The sequence below is a fragment of the Xiphias gladius genome, chromosome 16, assembly GCF_016859285.1.
Source record: "Xiphias gladius isolate SHS-SW01 ecotype Sanya breed wild chromosome 16, ASM1685928v1, whole genome shotgun sequence".
NCBI classification, from domain to species: domain Eukaryota; kingdom Metazoa; phylum Chordata; class Actinopteri; order Istiophoriformes; family Xiphiidae; genus Xiphias; species Xiphias gladius.
Genome location: NC_053415.1, coordinates 5,221,460 through 5,249,128, shown reverse-complemented (window position 1 = coordinate 5,249,128; position 27,669 = coordinate 5,221,460). Strand labels below are relative to the sequence as shown.

Here is a 27,669-nt window from a genome sequence, read left to right as displayed (position 1 = left end):
CAACTTTACTGTACGTTTGCCGTTCACAGCTCTGCTGCCCTCGGTCTCCCGCCATCAAAGTGTAAGCACTCACATGTGTTCCCCTGTTGATGTCGGCTCCGAACCACACAGGTTTGTTTCTGGACGAGCTCCACCACACTTTACGAGGTATGCTGGACGGGTTGGCAGAGATGCAGGTCTCTCCGGTGTCCATGTTGCAGTGAACTTTGATGGCGTCTTCAGCACTGCCCTGGTTTGGATCCACCCAGTAATCACCTATATAAAAAAAATCATCAGGAGACGGTAGGACTCCGAATTTTGTGTTGATTTATTTTACAGCTGCTATGGTAAAATAAATCAGTGCCAGCATGCCGGCAGTTTTATTTCACCGTTTAGAGACATCGTGCCCTGACCAGATTTCTACATTAATCATATAAGAAAGAAGCCCTGGGAAGATGAACAGGAAAAGTAGGTGCTGAGATAAGAACATAAGAAACTAGAGGACATAGATAGAGAAGAAGGTTGGGATTAAAATTCCGATTGCGCACCCTGTGAGGCTTCTTTCATTCTGTGTGGAGTGCACTTTTGTTTGGTGCATGTTTCTGCTACTCTGTTTCAACAAAATCAATGTGAGAAAACATCAAAACAGACGTTTTTGAGTAGTGTAAAACCTCCCAAAACACTCCTCTCACTCTGTGCATTGTCACCGACACTCACCGCTCTTCTTCAAGGGGTAGCATCTCTTCAGGTCATCACAGGTCCTGGCAGGATGTTTCCTGCTGCCGTCTGGGCTCTTCATGTTGTCGATCTGGCTGCTGAGGGCCTTCAGTGTGGCCTGGACGCTTGGGTCGACAGGGACCATGTTGGAAGAGTTGCTGTTGGGCAGAGCCTCGTCCTCGCTGAACTCAGGAGGAGGAGGAGGGCCGGAGTCGTAATCCTGAGGGCCGCCGAAGAGGTCGTCCATGGCAGCCATGGGAGGTCCCGGTGGACCGGGAAGACCTGGGGGTCCGGGCTCTCCTGGAGGGCCCTGCGGATTTAGCAATAGTTTGTGGTTTTATTTTTCTGTATAATTTTGTGTTTTTATTCACTGTTAAAATCTCTGTTCAGACAATAACAGGACAAATAAACCATTCCCTTGTTCCCTGCGTCTCTTTAAAATATGTTCAGTCTCTGAGCCTTTTTTTTTTCCGGCTGTTACTAACTCACACAAACTGTTACTGTTTTTTTTTTTGGTTTTTTTTAAACTAAATTTGCTGAAATCTTTCATTAATTCAACATAAGTACAGTATAAGAACTTTCTATCTGTTCTGTATAACAAGATGGTACCTCGGGCCCAATTTCTCCACTGACTCCACGAGTTCCCGGAGGTCCCATCGGCCCCGGCTGTCCGATGTATCCTTCCTTTCCAGGAGGCCCAACTGGTCCAGGAGGCCCCTGAATCATATAACAGTTAAGATTTGTTAGCTTTTAGCCTCAAATTTGGGAGTTTGGTTCCACAATAAATGTTAGCATGAGAGTAAAATATATATCATATATTACCATAACTCATAATATTACAAAGGATGAAATGTAGACGTTTACCCTGGGGCCATTTGGTCCAAAGATTCCTGGAGCTCCTTGCTCACCTGTTGTACCCTAAAAGTAAGAAATAAATATTCATTAGTCTCTTTAATTAGTCTCTGCACTTGATGACCTGACTTGTTGGATGATACTCAAGCAGGAAACCTCACATGTTGGCATCTGCACCATAAGAGACTTCCTACTATAATTACAGCAGAATCAAATATATATTGGTTTTTATTCCGTATTATACAGTGTGTACCATATTTGTTTCCGTTGTTCAGATGCTTCTTTTAGAAAACAAAAAGCCAAGTTATGGGAATAGGTCACAAACAACTTCATTCCAGTTTGCAAGAGAGTAAATTAATAACTCCAGTGTTTATGAGTTTCCTTAGTTTTTGAGTGTTGAGTGAATAATAACTAAGAATATTTTTTTCCTAACATTTAGGTTCCATTGATGTTTATTTCGTCTGGAATCTTCAATGTCACAGAAAAATACTTTTTGTAATAAGTTAATAACCATTTTAGGCAGTCTGTTTACTGTTACAATGTTGGACTCCTGTTGTCTTCCTACAGATTTTCCCACCTTACATTCGCTTATTTTTCGCTCTGCATTTTTATGAGACAGTGTACAGCAGGTGACTATCAAGTACATCCGTGAAAATCTGACTTCACTGTCATTACTTAGTGTTTTGTATTTTGTTTTTGTTTTGTCCTGTGTTTTTTTTTACCTCTGTGTGTTCTCACACAGTGCATGGGAAAACACAGCAGAAACAGATCTCTCTTATTAGGAACACGATGGAGAACAGTGTTAGCAGAAGGTTCTCAGCTTGTTGTTGATGTTCTGCATTAGAGTTGTGTGACAAATATGGACAACTGTGTTAAAAGAACCAGAAGCCATCAAAAGTGAAGTGAATGCATTTGAACTTTTGATCAGAACCTTACTGCTTTTACATTTTAGAACACGGTTGGCAAAGTGAATCTGAACAATAGAGAGACACTGTAAGTATATGCAGTGGTTGTTTCAGGAATCAGAAGCGACATGAGTCAAATGTTCTCATTACTGAGCATCACTCTGACTTACTGGAGGTCCAGGAAGACCCTGCAAACCAGTGAAACCTCGATGTCCCTTCTGTCCTCTCTCTCCATGATCACCCAGGTCACCCTTATCTCCTCTTGGTCCTTGGGGTCCCTGAATTAAGAAAGAGTTAACACATTTCATATTTATTTTGAGAGCGCGAATTTTTCATTGTGGTTCCGGGATAATATTAGCTGTTATATTCATCTAAAACTATCAGAAGAGGTCTTTTACAAAAATCTACAATTTATATGGAGTATGTAAGCTCTTTTAGCATATATCACATAAACTCAAGGTGTTGTAAGTTGGAAATTGGATACCCACTACTAATCCTCTCTTTCCAGCCGAGCCAGGTGGGCCAACAGGTCCTCTTGAGCCCTGCAAATGAGTCAAATCGTTATACGGCCTTCAGGGACTACAGACCTCTGCCAGCAATGAAGAACTCCGACTCCTTATTATACGCAAACACAGCATTTCCATCACTTCATATTAAGTTCATTCACATTGCAATATGCCTCGGGGTGAAATCAGGTCTACCTCCAGAATGTACACGTGTTCTTAGTACATGTGTTAATCTGTTATTACTCCTGTTCACGGACAGAGACACAAACTAACACACCGTCAGAGGGGAAAAAGTCCACTTACAGCCTCTCCTCTCCTTCCAGCATCACCTGTTGAACCAACAGGACCTGGAGTGCCAGGAAGTCCCTGTGGACCAACCAAGCCCTCTGGACCAGGATCTCCTCGGTCTCCCTAGAGAAGTCAACACCCGTCAGTCACTTGAAATAGGCAAAACAACACAAAGCTCACATCAGAATTCTTTTCCCCTCTTACTCTTTGTCCAAGAACACCATCCTTGCCTGGTGGGCCATCAGATCCTGCAGGGCCCTGAGGAGCACACAAAAACACATTAAGACAACTGTAAACATTAGAGAAACACTAGGGGTAATGCAACTTGAGAAAGTAGACCAATTTAAAACTCGTACTTACATCTGGACCAGAATCACCACGAGGTCCATTAGCACCAGGAACACCAACTGGACCTGGAGGGCCTTTATCTCCAGAAGGTCCCGTGGCTCCCTGTTTTCCTGGTGGACCCTAAGAAAAAGAAACAGATAACTCATGTTGCAGCACTTAAAGGATCATTCAACCAACCACACACTAATCAAGACACACATTAGTATCGACTCTAAATTGTAGAAGCATTTAAATAAAATTACTGGCTAAATGTTTAACTCAGTCTTGTAAAACACAGAAGCTCATGTGCAGTAGAACCAGGACATCAGTGATACAGACCGCTGGTCCTGGAAGGCCTGGCATCCCACGCTCTCCTCTCTGACCAGGAAGACCCACAATGCCTCTCTGTCCTGTAGTTCCAGCTGGGCCTGGAGGACCATCAGGACCCTAAAGCCAAGACCACCACACAGAATATTTAGAATAAATACTGACATAATCTATTTTAACTGTTATAACTTTGAGAATCAAATTTGTGTCTACCAACTTGATACATTACTGTATGCCTGGTTGACCATAACACCACCATACAGTCCAACAGCTATACAACTTGTTTCAAATGGATTTTTGTTTAAGAGGAACCAATATACCCCATAGTTATGATCAGGCACTTACAATAAAAACAGTTTGCTGGGATCAATAAAAAGGCCATTTAAATTTCAAGTGTTTGTTCAATTGAAGCACTTTCTCCTTCTTTATATTAGAACTTTATATCTATTTTACTGCAACAGCATAGAGTGATATGTGGGTTTGATCAATTCAAATATTTTTATTCTTAACCGGCAAAATCGTTAAGTTAGTTATAGCAGACGCTTATTTCTCACAATATTAATAACTAGAACATTAGTTTACCGTTGGTCCATCTTCTCCAGAGTCCCCTTTGTCTCCTTGGCTGCCAGGTGATCCTGCTGGACCTCGCTCTCCTTGTCTTCCAGGGGATCCATTGTCCCCGCGAAGGCCAGGAGGTCCCTCTTTCCCTGGAGGTCCAAGGGGTCCGGGTTCTCCAACTGGACCCTGGCAGGAGTGGTTACAGTCATGAAATATGTAGTATGCAGTCATATGGCATTAAGCACAAATATATGTGGGCACTGTACAGCTTAGGTAATTGCATTATTGGTTAAAGGTGCATTGAGACTGTACTTTACAGTAGCTACAATAAAGGAAAAATGTATTTGCTGCTACACTTGTGAGATCCACAACAGTGCTGAGTGATGATGTCTCTTTTAGATTCATTTAAGAAAACTAAAGTGGGTATTCACATGTTTGTAACTGCTGTTGTTTCCAGTAAAAACTATGTCAAAACTCCTTTCCATATTCAATGTTTTACTGAAAAGATGTCCACACGAGGTTTTACTTTACAGTTTCAATACAGTGCATGAATAGCAGAGTTATACTGTTAAACAGGCGCAGTCATGGTGCAAATGGTGTTTTTACTGTCTGATGTTTGGAGGTATTTTATCAAACTCATTCGAAATTAGATGCTGGCGTCCCTTACAATCTTAAGCTTATATGGCAAATATTTCTACCTGATACCTTGAATGTGTTTTCAATCAGAGTGAGAATAATACTTACAGTTGGGCCTGGTGGTCCGACTCTTCCTGCAGATCCAGGGAAACCAGTGGGTCCCTAGAAGAAGAAAAATTATACAAGGTGCTCAGATACTGATTTACAAGTTTTATAACAGAATGCAAAATCTACTGTTTGACAAACAGTCATATCTGCATAAGATGAACTGATACCCTTCCTGTGCTCATCGTTCTGTCATCATCTAATTTCACCTTGTAATAGCATCTCTGGGATTATGAAATGATCTTACTGGTGCACCCTGTGTTCCTCTTCCGCCTTTAAGTCCAGCAACACCGATTGGCCCCTGAAAAAACAAGACTTAATCAGAAAAGCATTTATCAGCAACATGTTTGCAAAATATGTAAGGTAACTTCTCTCTAACTTTCGAAGACATATAGTTAACAGATGATAATTTATTTTGCAGGAATTAATACACCAAAACCTCCAAACTGGACCAAATAAAAGTACAGAGATGACTGATAACACTGTTAAGGACATCTGCATGAAAATGTGACTGACCAACTACTTTTAACATTCTTCATGTAGTGTCTTTATATTTGCAACTCACAGGAGGTCCATGAGCCCCGGCCAAGCCTTGAGGTCCTGGTGATCCGGCATCTCCTTTCTGGCCTGGCTCTCCAGGCTCTCCCTTGACTCCAGGTTGACCATCAGGACCCTGTAAAGTGTAGATGTTGGAAAAACATAGATCAAAAACAGCTAATTAAGTCAATAAATACTAAATAAATAGTTTTAGGAAATAAAGCTGAGAAGAGTGTTTTTAATTACTCACAGGGGGTCCAGCAAATCCAACAGAACCAATTGGGCCAGGGTCACCTCTTGCTCCCTGTGGTAGGAGATACATTTTTGTGTCAAAACACTATGTAATAACGTATACTTAATATACTGCAGTGCAACAAACAAGGCCAAAATAGACTTAATGTACAAGTTGAAAACACTGGCCAGGACTACTCACAGGCACTCCTCTGGATCCTGGAGGTCCATGTGGTCCTTTTGGTCCAGGTTCACCCTGTAAAAATGTCAATAGTTTACTGACATAACTTCTATCATCATTTATTGAGCCTCTGCTGTCCCATAAATCCAGATTTTTTTTATTTTTGTGAAAGCAATGCAAGCCAAAGATTGTCCTTCACTAGCTGGCAGATGCTATCAGATACAGGCAAGAAAATAAGCAAAAAGGATTAAGAGCATAGTGGGCATCCTGGGAACTGACGCCTTCCTAAAAATAGCTTCCCTTCCTGCAGTTATAACCGTTAATCACTGTGATGTGAATAGCAGCTTTTTTAACGTGCGTAAGAAAGAAAAGAAAAACTGTACCTTCTCACCACTGGGTCCAGCAGGTCCTAGCGGGCCAAGAGGACCTGGGGCCCCCTGTTGACAGAAAAGAAATGTCATTGGGGATATTCGCATCACCGTTACCAGTGAATTGTGCTGTCACATCAGGAGACACATTTCTTTGAACAAGCTGTGACTAGTCTCGAGCTTGCACTGAGACACTGATTTCTTTAGTCTTACAAGTGTAAATTGAACTTCTTTGTTCATGGTTGGCTGAGAATAAATGAAAGAGAGATGTTTTGCTTACTCTTGCGCCATCATTTCCAGGTGTACCTTCTGATCCTTTCTCACCAATTGCTCCCTAAACAGACAGCAAAAGAGCACAGATCAGAGTCACATTCAGTTTTCACAGAAACTAACTTGACAGTCAACTCGGACTCATTGATTGTAACTTTACAGCTAGTGGCTGTAAGATACATTTGTGTTGTTATTTGTTATGTGTACTATGAAAAATGTACCATGAGTAAGAATTAACAATATAAAAAGAAGATGATGACAAACTTACCCTGTCACCTTTAGGCCCAGGAGGGCCAGAGATGCCTCTCTCTCCTGGCATTCCCTGAAGACCTGGAGGACCAACATCACCCAGTGCACCAGGGGGACCAGGGCTACCCTTCAGTGACAAACACCAAGGTTAGTCTTTGGTGCGAATTCTTCAACACTTAGCAGTATCTTTTGAAATGCACATAAGCTTTGCCGATGTAAAAGTACCTTTGGTCCATCTGGACCAGGTGCACCAGGGATTCCTTTAGGTCCCGGCAGACCAGCTGTGCCCAGTTCTCCTCTCTCCCCAGGAATTCCACGCTCCCCCTGGAGAAAAAATATGATAAGTTTCAGTCTCAGGTAATCAGAGTCACTATCTACCTCAGACTAACTGAAATGGATGTAATTCATCATGGGGACATTCACCTACCCTTGGTCCAGTTTGACCCACAGCACCAAGCTCTCCAGGAATACCCTGAAAATAACAAACAGAGGTATGGTTCGTTGCTCCAAACAGAACTTCGGTCACTGTCAGCTCCATGAAATTTCAAATGATTTAATGTGTTAGTATACTGAACAACATTATATTTATATGATTTGATCAAAGCAGGATTTAAAGCTTTTTTCACACTTACTAGATCACCTGGTTTTCCAGATTCTCCAGGGGGGCCTTGATTCCCAGGCAAACCCTAAGTACATATAATAACAGTTAGGCATGGTCATCAGAGCACTTTTGCAGCACAGACTGAGGTCTAATTATTTTAAATACGTTTTACCCAAGTCTATGTTCATAAACTGTTTTGCAACTTTCTCACATTTTACTACCAGCCAAAAACAATTACGTACCTGGAATCCATTTACACCTGGAGGTCCTTGCTCTCCTCTGTCTCCTGCAACACCCTGTGAGAGGAGATATTAATGTCTCAGTCATTTATGATAGCAGGGCAACAAATATAATTAACGTAACAAAAGAGAAACCAGACACTTACAGACGGCCCAGGGGGACCAGCAGGGCCAACTTCTCCATCTTTTCCTGGAGGACCCTAAAAACAAAGTGACAATTAAAAAACTGCCCATTCCACATCTGGAAGGGACCAGTCTGTTTCATCTCCTGAAGGTGGGTATGGTTTTTAGATAAACTGAAATTATATTAAGCAGAAACTAATGATCTCTGTACAGTGGATTGTTTTAGAATTAAAATAAATAAAAGAAAATACAAAAAAAAAAAAACAATACAGAAATGTAATAAGTAATTGTAAGTACATATTGTCAGTAAAGGCAGTGTGTTCATTATGCCATGATATAAGCTGTAATCTTGCTATGTATGCTTACTACTGATGGATCTACTGGAAATGTATTAGCAAATGGGCATGTATTAGAATAAAAAAGTCTAAAACACAATTTTTCATTCATAAATAGTACTCACTCTTTGACCTGGGACTCCTGGAGATCCTTGTTCACCTGTTTTTCCTGGGTCACCCTTTGAAAGTAAAACAAGTTTAGAATGAGAAAGAGAACTGACTATACACAGACTGATCAGACTGACTGTTAATGCAAAGTTTTGAGTGACTCTGCAGCCTTACATTGAAGCCCTTGGGGCCCGGTACTCCCATAGTTCCTGCGGGGCCTCTGTTTCCAATGGACCCTGCAGGGCCTGGACGACCATCCTCACCTGGGGCACCCTTAACAAGAAGTAAACCATACTTTGACTTAAAAATCACTGATAATTTATCATAACCTTAAAGCTGACTTGGATTGATTGTAATTATAACACATAACACTGGACATAACACATATGTCCAGTGTCTAATTTATGTTTGAGCACCTACCAGTGGTCCTGGCTTGCCTTCTGCCCCCTGGACACCAGGGGTACCAGTAAGACCCTTGGAAAAGAGATTAAAAATGTAATTAATGTAAACTGGGGAAAGTAAATAAACATTGTATATACACTTAATTAAGGAATGTGAATTAAACAAATACTCTAGCTCAAAAGTAAAATGTAAAGATCTTCAGTGTTACCCTTGCACCTGGTAGACCAGGTTCTCCAGTACGGCCAGGGTCTCCTAGAGAACCTTTGGGCCCTGATGATCCAGATATGCCACGATCTCCTTGAGCACCCTTTAGAAAAAAAAAAAATATATTACTTCAATTTGCTGTTACTATTAGATCATTTGTTATTGCTGTATATACTGCAGTAGACTAATTTCAAGAAACAGTAAGTCTAATATATATACTGTACCTTAGGACCTGGCAGCCCATCAGCACCAGGGAATCCTCTGTTACCAGGAGCTCCCTATTAAACACATCAACAAGTTTAGTTCAGAACTAGATGTGTGTAGAAAATCTATTCCTCAAAATGCAACATGGAAAACCACCATTCATCCATCATTTACACCAGCTTTACTTTGTACAAGGTCATTGTGGGGGTAGTCACCATTCTGTTGGCAATTTAGATTCTCCAATAATTTTTGGACTGTGGCAGGAAAACAGAGCACCAGGAGGAAGCTACACAGGCACGAGGAGAATAATCAGACTAGAGAAAAGCCGCAGCTGCCTGGGATTGAAACCCAGGTCCTTCTTGCAGTGAGACAACCGTGCTAGCCCCCATATTTGCCATTATCCATTAATCAATATATTCCCTGCAGGAATGGGAGCAAATCCAGTGTCACACACTAATTTTATTAAACCGATTCATTGTATCCCAAATTTTTTCCCCCAAAGTGATTACTTTTCTTGATTGAATTAATTACAGGGTTGACCCCTGTCCCCAAAGTGCAGCTCTATGACTGATGATTGTTACAGTAGGAGGCAGGATTCGGACTTACTCTCTCACCAACGGAACCAAGAGGGCCGACAGATCCAGGGTCTCCACGTGACCCTCGCTTTCCCTCCTCACCCTGAGGTCCAATCCCTCCCTGGGAGCCTGGTGGACCCTAGAAAGTTGACACACAAGCCAGAATACGCTTGAAATCAAGAGGCACGTCTTACCTGTTACTTCCTTATATTATATGTTCTTGTCTAAAGATTTCTAATGAACAAATAATTCATTTGGGTTTTATTTTATAGATGAGTGTATATTTTCTGAGTGTCTCATAAAGCAGAAATAAAACCTAATTTCTGCAGATACATTTGGAACTTACAGGTTCTCCTTTGGGTCCTGCCTCTCCTTTATATCCTGGTACACCAACATCTCCCTTTAACACAAACAATGTTTGGTAAGGATTTTAAAGGATTCCAGCAATAAAAAGCAGGAATTTTCATAAACCTAAAGCTAGTTTACCAGTTGTCCTTTGATACCAGGCTGACCAGTGCTTCCCTGAGGTCCTGGAGGTCCAGGAGGTCCAAGATGGCCACCTGGACCTTGTGGACCAAGATTACCCTGAGAATAGTCAGTCATGTTATATATTGCCTCAATATATTCATATCACAGATATATATGTTGTTTGAATTGAAAATAAATGTGTACATACCACTGGTCCTTTGCTACCCGTGCCACCATCCGTACCCATGGGTCCCTTTGAACACAAAAGTTCTCCAGTTAGAATATCAGAGCAGTGCACTGAGCAATGTGATTTAAAGTTTACTACTGTAATAAACTAGCTATCCTGTGAGACATTACAATTCAACTATGAGGATGTTTCCCATCACAGCAGATCATACAGTTTCTTCTTTAAAAACTTCCTTATGTGCTGTATGTGATGTGTAAGTATAAGTAAAGCAAGAAATTAACCCTGAGGCCAACTGGTCCAGATCTTCCCTGATGACCGGTCTCTCCTCTCTGCCCCTGTGGGCCCTCGGGACCCCGGACTCCTGTAGGGCCAGGTTGTCCCTTTGGAAAACAATCACCAAGTACAGTTAACAGACAGAAATGTGACAATGACACATTTGGCTTTGAATTTATTGGCACACTATAGTCTTTATATATGTTTAAAAAAAACAATTGATGGTAATTGGTCAAATGATAAAAGATAACAATAACTGCGAATAAGACAATGAAGAATAAATGACTGATCTGCTAGAAACCAATTATTTATCTTCATTATGAAGTCATCAAAAAAGCCTGTTAGCATGAGAATATAACGTAGCTGAAGTTAAAATGCTTTCTCTGTACTTGCCTTCATTCCTGGGTTTCCTGGATATCCAGCTGGACCACTGAGACCCAAGGGACCCTGTTAAATAAACAACAATGAAAATAAGACTTAAACAATAAACCAAAAAAGTCTACAAACATACTGCTAGACCAGGGATGGGACAGTACAGCTACCTTTTCACCATCACTACCTTAAGAGGAATTTACATGACTAGCCTCATTAACAAAATATTAGCATTCATATTTATGAAAAACTATTTACCAAATACTTAAATAAAATAAAACACTGTAACCATGTGATAAATGGTACCCAGCCATTTTCCTCTTAGATCCACATCTACATGTGTTTACACATATTCTGAACTGGTCACAAATGCCATATTGGTTTTTATAAAAGTATAAGTATAAAGTAAATCCACAACAGTGTGAATGCTGACTTACCATTGGACCGGCTTTTCCAACATTACCAGGTGCCCCACGTTTACCCTAAAAGATAAAAAACTGTTCACTTCGAACCAAAACAAAACTCTAATAACAAAACTTTATCAGCAACATAAAATCTACCCATTAATTCCAAATGTTGGATGTTAGTGACATTATAGAGAAAAACTTTAACATGGTAGCAGATGTCACTGTTGGACAGTGATATCATCCTTACTGCTATACCGCTGGGTCCAGAGCGTCCTCTCTCCCCAGGCATCCCAGCAGGACCCTGTTATACACAGACAGTGATAAATTAGAGCTGTCCTCCATTCAATGCATACATTTAAAGTTAGGAAGTTCAGAGGGTTATTTACAGTATTCTGGATACAGCCTTGTCTCATTCAAGATAAGAGCAGACAGCAAAACCAGAAATGTCTGTGAACTGTGTCCACATACATTCATAAGCGTAATAAAACTGTATAATCTGTTTAGGCTGCCCCAGGCAACTGGTCTGTGTCTGTGTCATACTTCCTTAAGCATCCACTGGCTACATGGACAACTTAAAAAAGAAAGCATTAGAAACTTCAGTTTTGAGAATATAACTTACCATGGGTCCGGGTGCTCCCATTGGACCAGGGGGCCCTGTAGCACCCTAGAAAACCAGAGAAAACGTATTTGTTTAGTTAGAGTTAGATAGCACTATTACATAACGAGATATTTGACAGGCCTCTTAGCAAGGCAGGCAAGCATTTAGTCAAAGAGGTATATTTAACCAATGACCAGGCATCCATTCAACCAATCAAACAAACTGACAGACTGACTGAAAATAAAAAACATGGTGCATTTTCCTTCCTTTATACCTTAGATCCAACAGCTCCAGTTTCACCTTTTTGGCCAAGTGGTCCAGCATGGCCCTATTAACAAGAAAAAAAACTGTTGACAAACTCCATATTCCTTTTTACTGTGAATGCAGAGCTGAGATGAGTGCACCAGCATGAATTCTTTAGTAATCGTGTGGAAAAGAAGAAACTGAACAGAAGAAAACCAACAAAATGAAGGAAATCCACTTTTATCTGAAGATCCCTCAAGTAATTGTAGTACCATTAATGTTTATTTTATAACTCAATAACATGTCCATAGATGTTTCAGAAATGTTATACTCACTCTGTGACCTTTCAGTCCAGGAGGCCCAGGAGTACCAGGAAATCCTCTAGAACCCTAAAATATGTGACATGGAACGGCATCGTCGGTTATATCTACTGAGGATTCATAAACGAGCAACAGGAGCTTACAACTTCATCTCTGTAGTGACAGAGTTTGTGTAGTTAAGTGATGCATGTATAGAGGTGGAGAAGCTTACTGCTGATCCAGGGAATCCAACTTCTCCAGGATTTCCTGCTTTGCCTGCTTCTCCCTGATTGAGCATATAACATTGAAATATCACAGACTTATTTGACTGCAAAAGGTTTAGCTGTGGAGGTGAAATGAATGCCACCGAGTCACACATCAGATTTTTTCTCTGGTTTTGCGTTACTGAAGTAGCGTCTTAACCATATACTGCACTTGGTATTCTGGTATTCTTGTTTAAACAAATTAAAACTATATGTGTTCTGACGCACATAAACCTAGATGTAATCTGAGTTTGTTTGTTAATGTCCATTGTTTTCCTCATTTTGTTCTGTGTTTTTCTCATTACTTTTTTACTCATCATGATCTTTAGAAACCCAGTTTCAAGAAGCCAACACAGGGTTGTTGGCTTCTTGTAGAAACCAAATCCTTTCATTACGCCATTTTCATCACACTGCCACCAACATGTAGTCTTTTATTTTGTCTTACTAACCCACAAAATGAAAGGAAAGAAAGAAAATACTATGAAACATGTTTATATAATTTATGTGGATTTAAGGGAGACTCAACCGTCTGTCAATATGGCATGGAAAATAAAGTGTTTGCAGGTCAATGATGGTACGTAATTATAACAACACTTTAAACTTTGACAGTTCAGATGGTGTTTGTGAGTATACTATCTATCTTCATGTACTCTAATTGTCAAGCGGCTCCAGGATCCTTCACTTCAAAATGTTATGAATGTAGACGGGCTGTCAAACTGTGGGAAATACTGATTAATGATTACAGATTTTAACTCCACTGCTCTAGGCTGGACCGTTTTCTAACTAGACAGTGTAAAAGAAATGTAAGACTGATTGTTGATAAAATTGCTGCAGTTTGCGCAAAGTAAGATGGAATGTGATTTTGTCTCTCTAGAGTTTCACACGTCATGACAGACAAACAGCCCAGAGCTGACTTACATCTTCACCTGGCTTCCCCGGAGGACCCTCAGGTCCCCTTTGGCCAGACGGACCCTGAAACACACAGTCAGATCGTAAACATCCAAGAATTACCGACTCTCAGAGTAAAATAAAAAATATATTCAGGCCAATCCAACTGTGTGCTCTAGCACTTCTAAGCTGGGGGAGAAGACCAAAAACATCATAATTATGTAAATCACACTAAGAGTATCAGTGATTTGACTATACACACTAAATTTACAGAGAAATAATGTTGTACCATATGTCCTGGATCTCCAACTTCTCCAGGAGAACCTTGTGGTCCAGCTTGACCCTTAGAAGGAAGGAAACAATAAAACATTTAAATTATAAAATAATCAAATGCCACTGAAGTATTATGCTTGTGGAGGATGTTGTGGACTTACAGGCAGGCCAGTTGGGCCAGGAGATCCTCTTGCTCCAGCCTCACCCTAAAACAAACATGATGCAAAATCAAACGATGAACACAATTCAACCTAATCAGTGTAAGAAAACAGATATAAGTGAATGTGCTTTCTGGAGTTTGAGCAACAACATGGAAACAATACAGTGAAGTCCTAAAATTATTTGTAGTTTCTGAAACACACAGTGGAAGGATGGATTCATTTGGTGGATTTTAGTGGAGAAATTTTATGAACCCATGTGCAAATGGCTGTCAAAGCACAGATAGCAGTCCTTGAATTACTGGTCCGTTCCCCACCTGACCAGTCTTCACACACACACACACACACACACACACACAGACACACACACTCTACTAAAGCAGTGTGTTGTAACTTTGCCTTAAAGGTCTATTTATATAAAAGTTAAATGGAACTCATTTTCTGTAAAACACAAAAGTTACCAAAATGTTTCACGTCCACAAGTTGGTTTAAGAACAATCCAAAAAGATAAAACCAAATTATAGTTCTCCCCCTGCCTTCATGGCCGTGACTTTGCTTCAAGGGGATTCAGTTACACAAAGGCATGGATTGATTTCAAAAGTCTGCCAAAGCAGTGTGGTTGTGTACTTGCTAATGGAAATGTATGATGTAATTTCTAATTGTAAAAAAAGAGTACATTTATCCTGATCTGAAGTCAGTAGCTGGTTAGCTGTGAAACTCAGAACAGGATGGTTAATGTTCCTTTTTACACCTCAGCAATGAAGTAAAATTACTTTCAGTTTTTAAAAAAAATGGACCATTCAATCATTACATGCTCTAAGACGAATGCAAAAGTTCCATATTCCACGAAGTTTAGCGTGGTTTATATTGAGCCTGAATATGAAAATATGCCTTCAGTCTTGCACCACTTATAACAGTGACAGTGTTTTTGCAACGTTCAGCCACTTCTTGTATTCGATAAAACAAATCTGCTGTGAGTGTGTGTGTGTGTGTGTGTGTGCGCGTGTGTGTGTGTGGTGGTTAGTAGGTCCAAAATTCCAATGGTTTTATTGCAGCGAGCTACCTCTGGAGGAACAACATACAGTGCTACATATTATTCATGTTTATGGGAGAAATCCACTGATTAAACACATCAAGTGCCGTTTACTCATAATGGGGAGTATTATTCCTACAGTGAAGGCTATATGATGTTGTGTATCTCCTCTTTAGCTCGGGCGTGTGTGCTCCAAATTCTGAAAAAATAACCCTGGTGATGCCATCAGGGTTACCTTGGTTCAGGTTTGCAGGCCACAGATTTATAATGGAAACAACCTGGGTCATTTGTATCATCCTGCGTGGAAAGCAGGGGTGTTTATTAGACAGGGATGATCTAACAGAGATCAAACAAAGATGCATCAAAACGCACCATGGGAAGTGTGGGATCCAGTGAGTTTTTGACTAGGAACTGAATTCAGAATATCTCAGCATCTGCTGCACTGATTTTGACCTCTCTTTCTGGCTCTCTCAAGTCCCCCCACTTTATAAAAGTGCAACACTAAAAAAGTTTATTTATTCAACCCAAAATTACAAAACTGTTTCTGAGTGCTTTACAATCTGTACAACATCCTCTCTCCCCAGGGCCTTGGTTAAATACGTATTAAATAAGTATTGGCAGCCAGTGCACACTGTACCTCCGGGCTGCTCCTACTTGCCAGCTAGCTAATGTCCTCTGCCAAGGCTACGAATTGGAAAGAAAATAATTTTCCAATTCAGAATCAAAGCTAATTTTCAAAGATAAATAGTGCTCTAGTCTGCTTTTTGGTTGAGCGGTTTATGAAACACTGACAGATTAGGTACATTCATATTTTGCCGACATCCTCTTACCCTTGAGCCACTTAACATGCTTTGGGGTCCTGATTTTCCATCAAACCCTGAAGCCATTTGGGATTCCAGACCCTGCAGGTGAAGCACACACCCTTCAGTTTAGGCTAACTGTGGCAAATAGCACAAATGAAAAGCAAATCTGGGTAGAAGAGATACACCACAAAACACAATACATAGTGCACAATACATGTATGCAAAATTAATTAAAATTGTATCAGTCTAAGCATATGAAGTGATGGCAAGTACATGCACAGTTGATTTAATCTTTCAAGGTACTGTGTTAGTATTGTTCCCCTTGTACATGAATATGGCCCCATGTATATCGTGTAGTGTCGGCACTCTGTCACAGTTTAACTAAAAAGCCACCTCCGAAGTCATGGCACAGGTTTCCGCTTAAATACGATTAGCCTAAAATCCCAAAATGCAAAGTGGCAGGTGCTGACATCATGTAAGCGATGTCATGGATAACTTTGTGACACCAGAGTTTGAAGTGTAGTATAGTCTTCATATTTTTTGTCTAAGGTGTGTGAGCAATAACTCTGGTAGACAACACATCCTTTGAGGTCCATTTGTCCTGTGTTTGCTCTTCCTGTGCTTGCTTGTACATGCATGTATGTGTTTGCAGTATGTGAGAACGCTCCCTGCACGACTCACTCCTGGGTGCGTTGGATGTCCCGCAGGTCCGGGTTCACCAGGCTGACCTGGCACACCAGGCTCTCCATCATAACCTGCAGCACCCCGCAATCCCTAAAAAGTTAGAGACAGAGAGATGCTGATTCACTTGTTCGAAAACCATTTTATTACTATGCTCAGTCTGATACTGATTCATTATTTTGTGGCTATGAAGGCACTTTGGTACACTTTTTCTTTTTTAAATTGAATAACTTTATTTATTTTGTGGAAAGCTGACACGTACATTGATCAGACAATCAGTGTAGCTATGATACTGTGCTTTGACCAAGATGTACAGTCGATCCAGTTTGATACAAATGATGCAGATTAATTTCTGTTTGTATATGAACTATAAGCTGTAAAGTCTGTACAGGAGTCACACGGGAGAAGGAGGTCGTGTCTAATAAATCAGCCTCAACTTCGCAACTGCGCTGCCCAAGAGGGGCACATTCATTCATCAAACTGCTACGCGTTTTTTGCTTGCTAAGCACATTATACATCAGCTTTCCAAATTACATTACGTTTTGACCATTAAGTCCCATGCCCTTGAGCTGAGAAAATGTTTTTATACAGCAGTTTTGTTTTGTTTTTTTCGGTTTGGTCTCTTCGGCTAGTTTGACAGAATAAGGAGTAATAAAGTCACTCTCATGACCCCAGTGATCAAAGAGCCCAGATGTCATGTGAAATGCTAAGAGCATGAAGGGAGGTTCAAATGGATTATATGGAAACGATACTATATTTAAAGATTTCATTTGTGTATTAAAAATATACAAAAACATTTATCATTATACTGTATTAGGCTGCATATGAAGCGAGAAGGCTAAGAAACTCAATACGCAATATTACTGAAATAAAAATAAACAGACTTAGACACAAGGTCATGATTGCACCAAATTTGAGGAGATTAAACTCTGGACTCTAAAGTGTCGGCCCCTGATTAATTTACACTGTCAACCCATTAAATGCTGTTACGGTTTATCACGTTGTGTACTGCCATATATTAAAAGATGTATAATGTCTTTAACAATTCTGATGACATCAGGCAAAAAGAGATCGTCATTTGAGCCCCCCACTTTGGCAGTTTAGTGTGTCAGTATAATCTACTGACACTTTAAGATCTGCTTTTTTTCTGTGGAGACTTGTGGATGTGACATACAGGCTTTCCTTTGTTTCCGCGTGGTCCTCTTCCTCCTGGAGAGCCAGGAGGTCCCTGTTGTAATCAAGAAAAAGAACGAGTAAAAATCTGAGAGTGATGACATTGCAATTGCATCACAACAACGTGCTGTATTTTAATATGCTGTATGTCAGTGTGGTGCTAAAAATGACACAGTGACTCAGACGATTGTGGGACTATTCAGTTGTGTGCACGTCCTTTTAAGGTGAAGTTATGCAGGAGGTAACTGTCCTCTTATGCCATCTAGTGTCAATTCAGGTAGTTGAACAGTCACACCGAGACTAACAAGCATTTGAGGAAGCTTCCAAGAAACCAACAAATCGAAAAATTCTCACCATAGGTCCAGGACGGCCTCTAATGCCAGTCACCTGCAGGGAAGTCATCAAGAACACCAGTTAGATCCTGAATTTAAACTGAGCCTTTTTGGCTAATATTAAGGGCCTGTGTAAAATCTTTATATTTACTAGCAAACACTTACAAGTGGGACATCCCCGGGCTCACCCTTCTGACCCTGAATAAACAGACGGAAATGACAAGACCTTTCAATCTTCTCCTACATGGTGGTGATAATATCAGTAAAAAAAATAAAGCTGAAATATCCAATGTCATAACACTGTGGCCTACCTTATAGAGCCTACCTCCGCCTAAGTTGAGGAAAAAGCATAAGAGATTGTATTATTTCTTCATCCTACCATAGTTCATCAGTTGGTCAGCAATAGGCACAAAAATCCCAATGAAAGCTGAGAATGTTTAGTACATGCTGAAGCAGATATAGACTGATCCATTTGTCATCATTATGCAGGTCAGACAAGGTAAACAAAAACGAACTAGTCAATTCAAACAATCAACTGGATGTCACTCATTCTTAGCAGCCGAGTGCAGCAGTCTCATAAAGGCAGTAATTTGTTCAGTGTCTCTGACAGATAAATTGATCCGCTCACTGACAACCTTTCGTAACTAAAACATCTGTCAGGGTCACGATATTGTTGTTACTCTCGATTGGAACTTATTGCTTGTCCTCATTTGCGGCTTTTAAAGTTTGTGTTAAAACGAAGGTGCGTGAAGCCTTCTGAGCAAATGAATGTGCCCTCCACTTTCAGTATAAAGTCGTAAATTTAAAATTCATTCCCTTTGCATAGATATGTTTTTTCACTACTAAACCTGAAAAATAACCACAGAGCGTGACTGCTGGCTCACCGAAAGTGCTCGTCCCGCCACTGCTGGGTGAATCACTCTGGCAGGTAGGGCAGCACTCTCCCTCAGGGATGACCATCTTCTCACAGTTAGTCAGCTCGTCGCACTGTATTTCATCGCACAGGACCTTGCCATTGTCACAAACACAGATCCGGCATGGCTCTGGTTTCCAGATGTCCCTGTTTGTGTACACCTGGTCGTCTACCGTGCAGCTCATGTCATCTCCTGGAACACACAGAGGTGGAGGATACTCTTCGTCAATCAGATTTGTGTAACTTCAGTTAATAGCAAAAAAGACCAGTGGATTGTGATTTTCAATTTTCAAATTTTTGTTAATCCACGAAAGGTTTGCCGAGCACACCTAATCTTAGTTATGATCCTTTTGAGGCATAAACATATTTTCTGAGATTTCAGAAAAGACAGGTTCAAAATGTACCTTTTTGACCAAGTGTTCAACCTCACCAGACCAAAAGGAAGGATCCCATTTTTTAATCCTTTAGACAGTTAAGCAAAAAGGAAACAATCATCCATCCATCTTCTATTAGCCCCGTTTTCTATTAGGGTCATGGGGGTGAAGCCTGTCTCAACATGTCCCCACAGCCTCTGGAAATTAAACTGTTTATTCGTCCGTGGCGTAGCTGCCTCAGGGGGATCAGTTTCTCAGTTATTTTATATCTCGTGTAGTACCACTGCAGGGTTTTATATTGCAAAAGGATACATTTTTAAATTGTAAAGCCACATTCTTAGGTTTATCTTAACTGGTGTTCTCGAGTAATCCAAAAAAGGAAAAAAGTCTTAAAAAGTCACACTGGAGGCTGTATATAAGGTATACTGACAATCAAACAACAACATATACTTTCTGTATGCAAGTGCACCCTGCATTTTAGAGTGTAATATTCTGCATTAAGACTCATAGAAAACAGGTCTGGAAAATGTAGCCCTTTGTTGTAGTGAAGTCTGCAGCCATCAGACATGAGATAATTTCCTCCAGAGGCAGCGTCTCAAAAACTTGATTCATGTTCAGGAGACAAAACCCGCAGCCACCTATGAAGCAACTTTTTCTCCCAGACGTCACATTAACCAGTGTGGTTTGAAAGTTGCCTTTATGCTTTGCAATGTGTGTCTGAACGTAACTGAACATAGAATAATGTGGCCCATGGTGGCTTACACTTGCAGCAGATTATTAACAACTCAATACGAAATGTAGTCCACAACAAGCCTGAAAATATGCATAAATAGTTCTATTCATCTTTATCTTTTTCTTTCCCGTATGTAAAAACAAAGAAGTGAAGGTAGAGGGAGACCACCAGTCTGCTACGGGGTGTGTCCGGCTTTAACAGGCATCCGACGCATTAGGGTTCTGTAATCTGAGCCCACGTGTATCAGGTTTGCAGAGAGGAGGCACTGAAGCCTTTACCTGTTCCTATGATAAACAGCAGGTGGCAGCTCTGAGCTTCAGACGGCAGGTAAATCAGGTTAACCAGCTACAGAAAGCAAGAAGTTGCAGAGAGAAGCCTAACGACTGATGAAGGTTTACATAATGATGTATTATCCCAAGAGAAGCTACACTAAAGACTAGGAGAGTATGGTGTCAAACCTGTGGAGAAAACTGACCTCATTCTACCTCATTCTACACTGTCGAAAAACCTCCAAGGAAAAGTCAAATAGCAGCAACAATCAGGTAGAAGTGCAGGTCTGCTTATGAAAGGAGCTGTCTGCCACAAGGCAACTGAGTGAGCTAAGTCGTTAGTCAAAGGAAAGGACTGAATTTACCTAACCACCTTTATTTTGTCCAGTATAATTTTACCCACTTGTTTAAGAAAAAAAAACAGACTAAAACAAACTAAAATGTATAGGCCATGATCAGAATATTTTTGGCCATGAATGTTGACACGCTCTAGGGATTTGATTCTGCTTTTTACTGGCTCTCAGTGAACCTATACACATTGCCAAGAACAGTTGTAGCCGAAGATACGCATTGGGATAAAACTAGGCAACGGGGACAAGGATAAGCAAACATTAACATAAACATTCATATAACATAACTGAGATATGATGTGCAGATTGTATGACTTTGGAGATGTTCTCAGTTTATCTCTGCTGTATGTAACTTTCAAGTGGAGTTTACTAATGCCCCACTATACTGTACACATGCAATATAGCATGTGTGGGTTAAAGGCTGACTAGGATGTCATTGGCACCAATGAAATTGGTGAGTTAAACACGAAAAAGTCTGATAACAATGCATACCACATAAACACATTAATACATTTTCCGTCAAAATACCTGAAATTTGGTTATCAAAGGGTTAAAAATATGTACTAAGGCAGCATATTTTGAAGGTTAACAATAATCATTAACTGTGTATAAAAAAACACTCTTTTCTATAGATGAATGGTAACTTACTTTATAAAGAATTTCAACTTTGGCGCCCCCATTGGTAGTAGCAAAAATACCATGTGACAGTAATACACCCTCAACACCCCACTGCATCAAGCAGTTAATTGATTGCAAGGAATTCCTTTAAGAAAATACAGTAAAACGACAGCGAAGGACACAAGTGCTATTCATTTCAATATATCCATAAGTCGAATATGCAGTGATGAAATCTATGCCTCTGTCTAAAATCTGATAAAACAGATGAGACACATCAAGACTCTCGGTACAAGATCAAACAAAGTTAATGTATAGTTAGATGGAAGATGTGAGAGATAAATTACATTTAAACTTGCCTTAACAAGATATCATTGGGACATCTGAAACTCCTGTAATTAAAGGAAACTCTTGGATGCTGCACAAATGCACCAGCTCATTACATCTAAACTCACAAAAATGGGTGGCTGAAAGACAAGATTTCTTTTTCCTACCATTTTTTGTTGATTCGTTTTTCTTTCCTTTTTTCTCATTCATGGTAAAATATACTTATTGCAAGAAGAATGTGACGCAGTCTTGCAATAAAGTGTAAATAAAGTTGTTGGGTTTTTTGTCATAATCATGAAACCATCAACTCAATGTGCAATTTGTGTAACACCAAAACATACATTTCATGACTGCAGTAGTGGCAAATCTCTCTTATTTTTTGTGCTGCCTGTCTTCCCTGTGCTGAAAGTCTCTCCCCTGCATCATGCTGCACTCTGCCTGGACATCTTCACCTTTCTGCACTCCTTCTTGGCTGAACAAGTGTTATTCCTTTGAACTGACGTTAATTAATTTCATATGTGCTGTACAGAGGAAAAGTAACTAAAAATCACTACTATGCTAACTGACAATGACACACTCCAGTGACAATGCAGGATCTTGTATGTTCCTGCCTCAGTATGCAATCTCTAACTTCTCAAACTTACTGAAGACCTTGCACAGAGAACCCTACACCTTGATTAAGAGGAATGAAAAGGTATAAATACGATGACTAAAAGGCAGCACAGAACGAAAAGGCTCGGGTATTATGTTACATGCTTAACTGTGACTATGTAAATTGAATAAATAATTCTGTGTAAACTTTCCTTGCAAGAGGAATTACTAAAAGCTGCTCCACAATACACCCTAACTCCTCGTCCTCACACATGTTGACCAAGGTAATTAGTCAGACACCTTTTACTGATCTGAGACGAGAAATCACAGTGTAATTTGCTTGTTTACTTGCTCCTGCTACCTCTTAATGCTTTCGAAGAAAATACTGTTGAAGTAATTTTCTATTGCACAAGAACAGTTTCCACACATATCTGTGCATGTGTATAATAATGCGCGCAATACCATAACTGATCTCAGAACGGTGGAAGCAGAGTCAAGGTCAGCTTGACAAGCACGTTTGTCTGTAGCTAGCTATAGCTAGCTACCTGTCGACGCGGGTGCACGTGCGCAAACGTCCAAAAAAAATGCTTCTCCCCCATCTGCTTGACAAGCCCCAGCCTTTGTCAACGGGACACGGCCACGAAAATGACAGAAATGACAGATGCAACGGCTGGTAGTCGACCTAGCCTTCAGAGACAACAGCCTACTGCGGCCACAAGAGGGCAGTAAATGACAAGATGAATGCAAACAGGCAATATCGGATCCTTTTCGGGACAGAACGCTGGTCTGAGATGTAAGGAGAGATATCGCTTCCACTTTGGTTTTAATTGATGTCTATTTTTAGCTTTAACTGGTCAAGCACGCTTGCCTACCGCCATTAACACAGAGACACACTCACCCATTCATGAAATTTGCAGCCTTTTTCCAGCCAGTAACATCCCACTGTCTGAATTGTTGCCTTTTAAAATGAAAACCAGTACTCCATGGAATGCACGCGTGCATTTCTCTTTTTTGTTTTCTTCATTCACTTTACCCATGAATCTTAATTTTTGGAAAGACGTATTTTTTTTACTATAACAATCTGGTATTTTGTTTCACAACAGCAAGCTCTAGAAATACTTTAAGTGCCTATGAATGACAGGATTTGAATTCTTGTTCGTATGTTTTTAATTGTTTCTTTAGCCTCAAACAAACTGGATTGTCTTTTGTTGGAAGAGGAGTTAAAATGTGTGTAACATCTGTCCTTTTCAGTGCTGAGACAAAGTAGCTGGAGAGAGATTTTTCCTGTTTTCCTGAGAATTCAAACAGTGCGTGTTAGGAGGGTCTGAAATTTACTGGAAGAGAAGTGTGGTTTTCAGAGCAGTCTTAAAAACCCCACCGCAAGCCTTGAGGAGGAGGAGGAGAGGGACGTTCACTTTTTCCCCTCTTCTCAGCTAATTCATTGTAGGTTCCACACTTTTCCAGACACTGTAAAGGCAGAGTTTAATCGTGACAACTGTGAAAAGGCATGCTCCCCTCCGACGGCTTGATCTGGATTTTCCACTACTCAGCTAAGAGGGCAGACAGTTTCCTCTCCTGGTTTAAAACATGGAGTCTGGAGCTCTTCAACATGACTCATGTGTCTACTCTTTACCTATCATTTAGTACAGTTCAACAGACATCCGCCAGATAACAAAAAACCCCAAATCCTCCCTGAAGTCATCAAGAACTCAAACATGAGACAAAACCAGGGAAACAGACTATCGCATTGCCGCAATTGTGAGGTACTTGGCAGATGTGAGGAAGCAAAAAAAATAGATAGTTTATGGATTTTCCCCGGTTAATATGGAAATACTCATAATATACTGTGTTTGGGGAGAATCTATTACAGCCAGAAGTTGAGGGGTTAGAAAATGACCTTATGGAAACAATGAGTCATTTTAAACTGGATCTCTCATTTCCTTTAGCAAAAAAAAAAAAAAAGATGAGCGGGACCAAGTGCAGGCCTAAAACTGATGGCCACACTGTCTAATTTTCAGAGAGATGGTGCCCATTGGATGGTAAGTTTATGGAATCAAACCACATGTAGAATTTGATTCCATTCCTCTTCTATGAGAGTTCTTCATTACAGTGAGATTAACTTGCCCCAAATGACATGGTTAATACCATGAGGAGTACAGCCTGATTCCTGCTCCAGATGCAGATGAGTTAAAGCTGCTGAGGGTGGCTCTGCGGCAGCTGCACTTTCCTGCTCTAAAACGTTTGGTGTCATGGCCAGACATAAATCTCCCCTCTGTAAAGGACTTTCAGCTCAACCTGTGACTGGTCTACTGATAAAGCCGTCCATAAAACCAACCATTCCACAAATGTCAGTCAAACCCGAAGCCTGAGTTTTAATGGGTCAAGAAAAAGGACACCGACCTCTTTGCTCACACGTCAACACACGTTTTGCTTCATAGTGAATCTACACCCTTTGATTATTCTACACCCGAGTAGCTTTTTCAGTGACTGGCACAAGGAGTTTAATATGTCAAAAAACAATCTTGTCTGTTCAATACTCTGAAGCATGGAACATGCTGCATTATGTTGACAGGGCTTGAAATCCTAAAGAAAACTCTAGTTTGAACATGCTCTTTACCTTGGCTTCCACAAACAAAGCTCGGTATCTCGAGGGAGGGGTGCTAAGCTCAGGCCAGGAAAGTTGAAATGAATAAGTAGCTTGCTGATTACATGTCTAGGCTTTTCCATCAACAGGCCCCATCTCCAATGGGTCTTTCTTTAAAGATGCAAGCACAGCCCTGGGAGGATCATGGTCCTGCTAAATTACACCCCCAACCCCCAACCCCAAACCCCCCACCCCACCCCACCATCTTTCGTCTCTACCTATTCTGCTGATGGAATCCTTACTTTCTGTTGCCTTGGATTTGATCTATTTCCATCTAATAACTTTTATGTTTTAGATGAAAGATGGTAACTACGGTACAAATCTGAATCTTAGAGTTGCTTACAAAATAAATGACCTACAAAATTAAATGAGGAGTGGGGGGGGAGGTTGCATGGCAACATTTAAAAGATGGATTATGCATGCAGCCACATATTCTCAAGCATCCTTCACTGCCATGACATATTGTGACAGCAATAACTGAAAGAGAGATCTTTAGTACCAATCAAACAGGTTCTGTGTCTTCATGCCTTATGGAAAATGAAATTTACAGCATGGGAGTATACTCATTATGAACTAAGTATGCTGCACAACAGATGGCGTGCTCCAAAATGAATAATTTGGCGTAATTACAGAACTGGAAAACACAAGCTGTTGAAATGGAAATTTAAGATACTAAACAGTGAAAGTTCTTCACTACAAATGCCAAAGGACAAACCCTTTTTGGCCTGGCCTGAGGCTCTCACCAAGGTCAGGGTCAAAGTTCAAAACTAGGGCAATCTTTTCCTGGTCAGGTATAAAATCGCTTCATGTGAAAAACTCTGCTTCAACACAGAACATGTTTGTCTTCATGAGCATTATTATTCTGGCCTCGCTTTGTTTTATACTTAACAATGTGGCTTTATGTCCAATTATGTTCAGGTTACTCTGTGGCCACATTTATTCTTTAGGCCTGTTTTGTTTTCTCTGCTTTTCTGCGTCAAATATGGTGCAGACATCTGCCTTTTGGAGTTACTGTCAGTTATAGTATTTTATCATAACTCACTTGAAATGTAATGCTTAGACCATCAAACTGCACAGTCCCTTTTATGTTGCAGTTCTCAAACCTCGAACAACCACAGTAAAGTACACTTATTGGTCTCATGGCTTTTGGTCTTCTCAATCTCAGTGTAAGATGCTCTCGCACACTGAAGACATTCTAAAACTGACTTATACTGCTACACCTATACATGAATTCATACAACAGTACAAGCCAATAGACTGGCCTTAAAAAAAGAGGGTTCCTATTGAAACATTATGAACTAAATGGTTTTTATTATTGTGTTAGTGTGAAATTTCCTCTGAGTCCAGAACAAAGTGTTTAAATGACTTTTAGACCTTACCAGGTGAATCTGTTTGAAATCAAATCTTACACAAAGTCCTGGTAAACTGTCAAACATATGGCTTTCATATCCTCTCAGGATGGTTCCAGTGTACATTGATCAAACTAAATAAAACACACTGACACATTTCACTATATGTGAGCATTGTGCTGCACCACCTGTCCTTAATTTGTGAATTGTAACTTCACTCACTTACTAGACAAAAACTAGTTCATGTACCTGCAATAATGTATAATAAACTACTGAATCCGTCAGTACAGACCGTCTGGCCATCAGGTCTGACCACATAATCAAACCCATAAAACACTGACATTTCCTGCTGCTGTTACTTATAACACACAGGAGAAGTCGGTGTTACTGCAAAAGGAGAGAACTGCTGCGTGCTCCATGCACTTACTGCAATGTGGGGCATTGTGGGGTCCATATCCTATCATTATCTAATCCCTGCTGATGCATTTGTAAGTTCTAATAAACTTGTTAAATGTGTTTATATGACTAAACAACATTACATTTGGCTGGTTCGTGTAAAAGCAAGTATGCAGCAAAGGAAAATGGATGACGTCAAACATTCCAGTTTATCAGAGCAGAGCGTTAACGTATACAAAGGGTCAGAGCACCCTGGTGTTTTACATCAACTGAGCAAGCAGCCAGATGTGAAAGAATAAACTGTGGATACTGTACACAGAGGAACTCAGAGGAAATTGTTCCAGCACAATATGCTCTAGCTGCATGATCCAAACACAGGGAAACACGATGAAGGCTGGTGTGTCAGGGCTTTACATGTGAGAAACAAATGTCAATGAAACATAGTCTCCTACAGCAAGATACTGTAGATGTAACTAGAGTGGAATGGTACAAGCATTATTGTGCTTGTATTTGTCCTCTTAATACATGTCTTCTACTACTATCACAACTTATGGATTTATTCATAACCATCTTAGGGAATGAAAAAGGGGAGATTAAAATATTTAATCAAGCTTAGACTGTGGGGCGAGCCTTTTCCTGGCTACTCGAGCCTCTTTCTACCAACTGGATAGAAGAAAACTGTACCGGTCAGCTGTACTCTGTTTCAACATGGATTATATTATGCACTGTACACTAAATTTACCTGAGTGAGTAAATTTACCCTATTTACCTGATCCCCATCATGGAGGGTCTAGGGCTTTAGAAAGTCACGAGATAGAGCATACTGTGTT

General features: G+C 40.4%; 1 protein-coding gene across 1 annotated transcript in view; it reads right to left on the bottom strand.

Moving 5' to 3' along the window:
• Positions 1–27,669, bottom strand: part of col5a2a (collagen, type V, alpha 2a) — a 43,927-nt gene that overhangs the window by 3,246 nt on the left and 13,012 nt on the right. Inside the window, exons 2-52 of the mRNA XM_040148102.1 lie at positions 19,163–19,384; positions 18,590–18,609; positions 18,444–18,476; positions 18,301–18,333; positions 17,948–18,001; positions 16,774–16,866; positions 16,120–16,191; positions 14,260–14,304; positions 14,115–14,168; positions 13,856–13,909; positions 12,907–12,960; positions 12,711–12,764; positions 12,407–12,460; positions 12,154–12,198; positions 11,782–11,835; positions 11,565–11,609; positions 11,149–11,202; positions 10,764–10,862; positions 10,504–10,548; positions 10,314–10,412; positions 10,174–10,227; positions 9,859–9,966; positions 9,273–9,326; positions 9,053–9,151; positions 8,863–8,916; positions 8,617–8,715; positions 8,460–8,513; positions 8,023–8,076; positions 7,880–7,933; positions 7,669–7,722; positions 7,464–7,508; positions 7,262–7,360; positions 7,056–7,163; positions 6,798–6,851; positions 6,533–6,586; positions 6,171–6,224; positions 5,988–6,041; positions 5,766–5,873; positions 5,448–5,501; positions 5,204–5,257; positions 4,484–4,645; positions 3,914–4,021; positions 3,608–3,715; positions 3,452–3,505; positions 3,263–3,370; positions 2,942–2,995; positions 2,624–2,731; positions 1,561–1,614; positions 1,306–1,413; positions 697–1,006; positions 74–255 (exon numbers count right to left, since the gene is read on the bottom strand). Coding sequence (XP_040004036.1) covers positions 74–255; positions 697–1,006; positions 1,306–1,413; positions 1,561–1,614; positions 2,624–2,731; positions 2,942–2,995; positions 3,263–3,370; positions 3,452–3,505; positions 3,608–3,715; positions 3,914–4,021; positions 4,484–4,645; positions 5,204–5,257; positions 5,448–5,501; positions 5,766–5,873; positions 5,988–6,041; positions 6,171–6,224; positions 6,533–6,586; positions 6,798–6,851; positions 7,056–7,163; positions 7,262–7,360; positions 7,464–7,508; positions 7,669–7,722; positions 7,880–7,933; positions 8,023–8,076; positions 8,460–8,513; positions 8,617–8,715; positions 8,863–8,916; positions 9,053–9,151; positions 9,273–9,326; positions 9,859–9,966; positions 10,174–10,227; positions 10,314–10,412; positions 10,504–10,548; positions 10,764–10,862; positions 11,149–11,202; positions 11,565–11,609; positions 11,782–11,835; positions 12,154–12,198; positions 12,407–12,460; positions 12,711–12,764; positions 12,907–12,960; positions 13,856–13,909; positions 14,115–14,168; positions 14,260–14,304; positions 16,120–16,191; positions 16,774–16,866; positions 17,948–18,001; positions 18,301–18,333; positions 18,444–18,476; positions 18,590–18,609; positions 19,163–19,384 — 4,007 coding nt within the window. The remainder of the gene's footprint in view (positions 1–73; positions 256–696; positions 1,007–1,305; positions 1,414–1,560; positions 1,615–2,623; positions 2,732–2,941; positions 2,996–3,262; positions 3,371–3,451; positions 3,506–3,607; positions 3,716–3,913; positions 4,022–4,483; positions 4,646–5,203; positions 5,258–5,447; positions 5,502–5,765; positions 5,874–5,987; positions 6,042–6,170; positions 6,225–6,532; positions 6,587–6,797; positions 6,852–7,055; positions 7,164–7,261; positions 7,361–7,463; positions 7,509–7,668; positions 7,723–7,879; positions 7,934–8,022; positions 8,077–8,459; positions 8,514–8,616; positions 8,716–8,862; positions 8,917–9,052; positions 9,152–9,272; positions 9,327–9,858; positions 9,967–10,173; positions 10,228–10,313; positions 10,413–10,503; positions 10,549–10,763; positions 10,863–11,148; positions 11,203–11,564; positions 11,610–11,781; positions 11,836–12,153; positions 12,199–12,406; positions 12,461–12,710; positions 12,765–12,906; positions 12,961–13,855; positions 13,910–14,114; positions 14,169–14,259; positions 14,305–16,119; positions 16,192–16,773; positions 16,867–17,947; positions 18,002–18,300; positions 18,334–18,443; positions 18,477–18,589; positions 18,610–19,162; positions 19,385–27,669) is intronic.